The sequence below is a fragment of the Temnothorax curvispinosus genome, unplaced genomic scaffold (assembly GCF_003070985.1).
Source record: "Temnothorax curvispinosus isolate PA1 unplaced genomic scaffold, ASM307098v1 QBEX01015372.1, whole genome shotgun sequence".
In the NCBI taxonomy this organism is placed as follows: domain Eukaryota; kingdom Metazoa; phylum Arthropoda; class Insecta; order Hymenoptera; family Formicidae; genus Temnothorax; species Temnothorax curvispinosus.
In genome coordinates, this window is record NW_020225152.1 from 1 (window position 1) to 4,001 (window position 4,001).

A 4,001-nucleotide genomic window follows, 5' to 3' on the forward strand; every position below is an offset into this window, starting at 1 on the left:
TCCAAAAACATTTTCATACTGTCGATGATGCGAATTTCGCGGTACACTCCGTATTGTTTTAGCGGGCAGTGAAAGTCATTACGGCGAAGGACCGCTCGTGAACTCACTCGGACTGACGTTTATGAGCGATCTCCGCGAATTTAATGTCTGGACTGGTTCGAAAGGATGCACACGCGGACCGCGGCGGGACACGATCGGACTAGAGACCCTCTAATCAGAGTCTAGACATCAGGGAGCACGCTCTGATTGGTTCGCCATTTTTCTGCAATTCGCGCCGGTTTTATGAAATCTCTATTGCTATGAAATATAAAAACTTATTAATTATTAATAAAAATACATTGAAATTTTAATTTAAAACGTTTTAAAATATTACGAAAGAAAGAGAGAGAGAGAAAAAGAGAGAGTGAATGAGTTGAAAGTAAAAACTTTGATAGTAATTAACAGTAATAAATTAATATTTAAAGAAAATATAGTAAAAAAGTAATAAGAAAATAGGGAATAAATAACACATATATATATATATATATATATATATATATATATATAAACAGCATATAAAAAATATTTATTGTATACATTAATACTTATGTTATACATGTAAAAAGTATTACATTATTTTATTTTAAAGAATGATGCATCATCATCGATTTGCTATCATAATATTTACGCTTAGCTAATACATTTCGTTTGTTTTTAAATTTTAGTCTTAAGGTAGCAAATTTTTTAAATAATTTTTGACGCAAATTATGACAATTATTAAGAATATGATCTGCTGGAACAGAATTAAATTTATCAAGTAAAAATTCATTTAAATTTACTCTCTGCATGATGTTAAAATAGGGACTATAATGTCTGTATATATTTTCTAATTTTAAGAATACCTCAAATGTTGGTTTATTAATGAAGTATAACGTATTTTTCTTATAACATTTAAGTGTCACAAATCTAGAAAATTCTAATTTTAATGATTTTTTTGACCCAACAGATTGTATGCAATTACAACATGTAGTACATGTTTTCTCAACGGACTTTAAACAGTATCCTGCTATGCTATATAAACTGTTCTTTTCTTTACTATTTAATTCTATTACTGTATTGTTATTAAAAGGGGGAATGTCATTTGTAATTGTAGCTGAAGCATTAGAAGTAAAGGAAATATCAGCTGATACATTATCCTTTTTACCACTTTTTGATAAGTATTCTAAAAAGTCAGAAATATATTCGTCTTCATTTTCATCATAATCATAATTTCCTGCTACTATTGGTCTCATATACATTGATATAGCAATTAGTTTCAAATTGTTTTTAAACTGTAAACAATTTGGAATTACATTTTTTTGACGTATAACTGAAAATAGGTTTTCCATACAATCCTGTGTCAGACGTCCAGTTAACACAAATTTAAAATTACGATCTTTTAAAAGATATTCTACAAGATTAATGATTGATGTCGTGGATAATATAATTCCTCTTTGAACAGGTTTAAATGTTTCTTTCTGACCGATTTTTATGTTATTAAAGAGATCAATAACTTCGTATAAAAATTTAATGTTATCATTGTATATTTCTTCATTTTTTAAACCTAATGCTTTATTACAATTTCTTGAAGTCATTAACGAGAACCATCTAGAGATAGTTTTGACAAACCAAGCAGTAGCAAGAAATTCTGGCTTAGAATTTTCATCTGCCAGAAATTCAAATGAACTACTGACATCTGTTGAAAACACGTTTTTTGCTTTATTCACCCGCATTTTACTAAAAGTATTAGTACTTTCAATATCATCTATACGTAATCTTGGCGTTAAAAGTAATTCTGAATCTTTTTGACATTCAAGTAAATCATTAAAATGTGCAATTTCAACCCTGTTCGATGGCAAGTTATATTTTATTACAAATTCTTGGGGCAAGATAAAAAATTTGTTGTTAATTAATGCTTGTTTTAAATTTTTCAACAGATGTGCAATATCCGCAATAAAATATAAAAATCTACTAGAATCAGATGGATGTGGTATATAATTTCTTAGATTAGAATATCGCCCTACGTTTATTCCACAAGCTTTCCATAGTCTCTGATTTCCAGGACCCATGTCGCAGGTTACATAATTAATATGTAAACCAATATTCTCAGCTTTATTTATGATCTGAAAAATGATATCTTTTAAAATTTCTCCATCAAATGAATCACCAGTAAAATAGTAACCTACAACATGCTTCCATCGACGAGCTGTACCTACAATCATAAATGTTAAAGCATGCGTTGCTGTACCTTTCTCATTTGGATATGTTATGTTTCCAAGCATTGTTTTTGTTGATGAGTCGTAAATATTTTTCGGTGTTATGCTCATTTCATCCATAACTAATCCGCATTCTTTGTCATTATCTTGTAAACGAGACGCTTTCAATTTTAAAAAGTCAAACATTTCATTTGAGATGCCACTTTCAAATTTTAAGTTTTCTAACTTTCGTCGTAATGTACGCAAAGATGGTAATGGCATTCCTTGTAGGATAAGCTCTTCATAACCGGTGGTTCCACAAGTAAACTGTAATTTGAGAGCACGTTGAATGGTCTCATTTGACCAATTTTTGATACGCTTTTTGGTAAATAGAGTCCGAATTTGATCATTAGTTAGCATCTCCTTTAACATTTGCCTATACTTATTATTATTAATCATATTTTTTAATTTTTGATTCGTATTTCTCAAAATCTTATTTTGTTTACGTAAATAAATTAAGTTTTGTAGAGTTTTTTTATTAATTTTACAACACTTGTGATTTTCAATTTCTTTCTCTTCAAAAATTTCATTTTCACAAACTGTATTGCTTGTAGATGCATTGAGAGATTCATTTGTAATAATCTGAAATAAATTAAAGTATACATTAAGAAAAATTAAAATAGATATGTCATTTTTTATTATTACATTTCATTATCTCACACCTACTTCTTGTTCACTTTGATCTTGATTTTGAACATCATGAATAATATGCTCTCTCTCTACTAGGTTTTCTGTAGGTTTCTGTAAGTTCTCTCTATGTATAGGTTCTTGAAAGGATACTCTTTTTGTTATAAAAAAACCAAAAATGGTTGGTACAGCGTGTGGTTTCAATTTTCTTTTATTATCAATCCTGTTCGGCTCCCACATTTCAGGAGCAAAATGCACCTATAAAAAGAGGTTAATAAAATATAACTATCAAAGAATAAATAACTTTATTTTATAAATAATGTTTAATATTTTAGTTTAATATGCCAATAAAAATAAACAGATTATATTAAAGTACAAAAACATGCTTCTCATTCATAGAAAACAATATTATATTTTAATACAAAATCATGCTTCTCATTCATAGAAAACAAGATTATATTTTAATAAAAAACCATGCTTCTCATTCATAGAAAACAAGAAAGCAATAGAAGAATAGCAAGATTGATGTTAATGTTTAAGTATTTAAATTAAAAGTAATGTAACTTGATTTCATGTACTTTTATATATACATAACCTGTGTTTTATAGCTTTCCTTTTTTATAAAAATATTAATTTAATGGTATATACTATTTCTTTATACATTTTTTTAATTAAATGATAAAATATTTAAATAAACTATTATAAATTAAATGAATAAAAAAATAATTTACCTCGCACAAGTAAGAACTATTTGTTGGCGTCCAATTTGGACGATTCATATTTTTAACCCATTGCTCTCGACGATGCTTATCTCTTGGGAATATCTTCATGATATAGCCCTTTGCAGAGCTATTGTTACAAAATTCTGCGGCACATCCACCCATTATTACAATTTACTCTACTTGACCCAGTACACGCAGTATAAGCAGGTTAGGAGGCATTAACGAAGAGAGAGTGAGGTAGCACATATCTCTCTCTCTCAGGATTTTGCAGAAAAATGTCGGACAACCTAACTTAACCTTCTGATGTCCAGACTCTGATTAGAGGGTCTCTAGATCGGACTAGTTCGAGCGGCATGAATGATCGCGGTCGTCCCATGCT

General features: G+C 29.0%; 2 protein-coding genes across 2 annotated transcripts; both read right to left on the reverse strand.

Annotated features, from left to right (window-relative positions):
- Positions 1–598: 598 nt before the first annotated feature.
- LOC112465596 lies at positions 599–2,727 on the reverse strand. The gene is made up of 2 exons (XM_025033202.1): positions 2,267–2,727; positions 599–2,141 (listed from the first exon to the last, which is right to left on the reverse strand). The coding sequence occupies exons 1-2, from the start codon at positions 2,670–2,672 to the stop codon at positions 2,131–2,133; spliced, it is 417 nt and encodes a 138-aa protein (XP_024888970.1). The 5' UTR covers positions 2,673–2,727; the 3' UTR covers positions 599–2,130.
- A 197-nt stretch (positions 2,728–2,924) lies between these two features.
- On the reverse strand, positions 2,925–3,784 carry LOC112465595 (THAP domain-containing protein 4-like). The gene is made up of 2 exons (XM_025033201.1): positions 3,632–3,784; positions 2,925–3,158 (listed from the first exon to the last, which is right to left on the reverse strand). Exons 1-2 carry the CDS (start codon positions 3,782–3,784, stop codon positions 2,925–2,927), a joined length of 387 nt encoding a protein of 128 aa, XP_024888969.1.
- Positions 3,785–4,001: the final 217 nt, after the last annotated feature.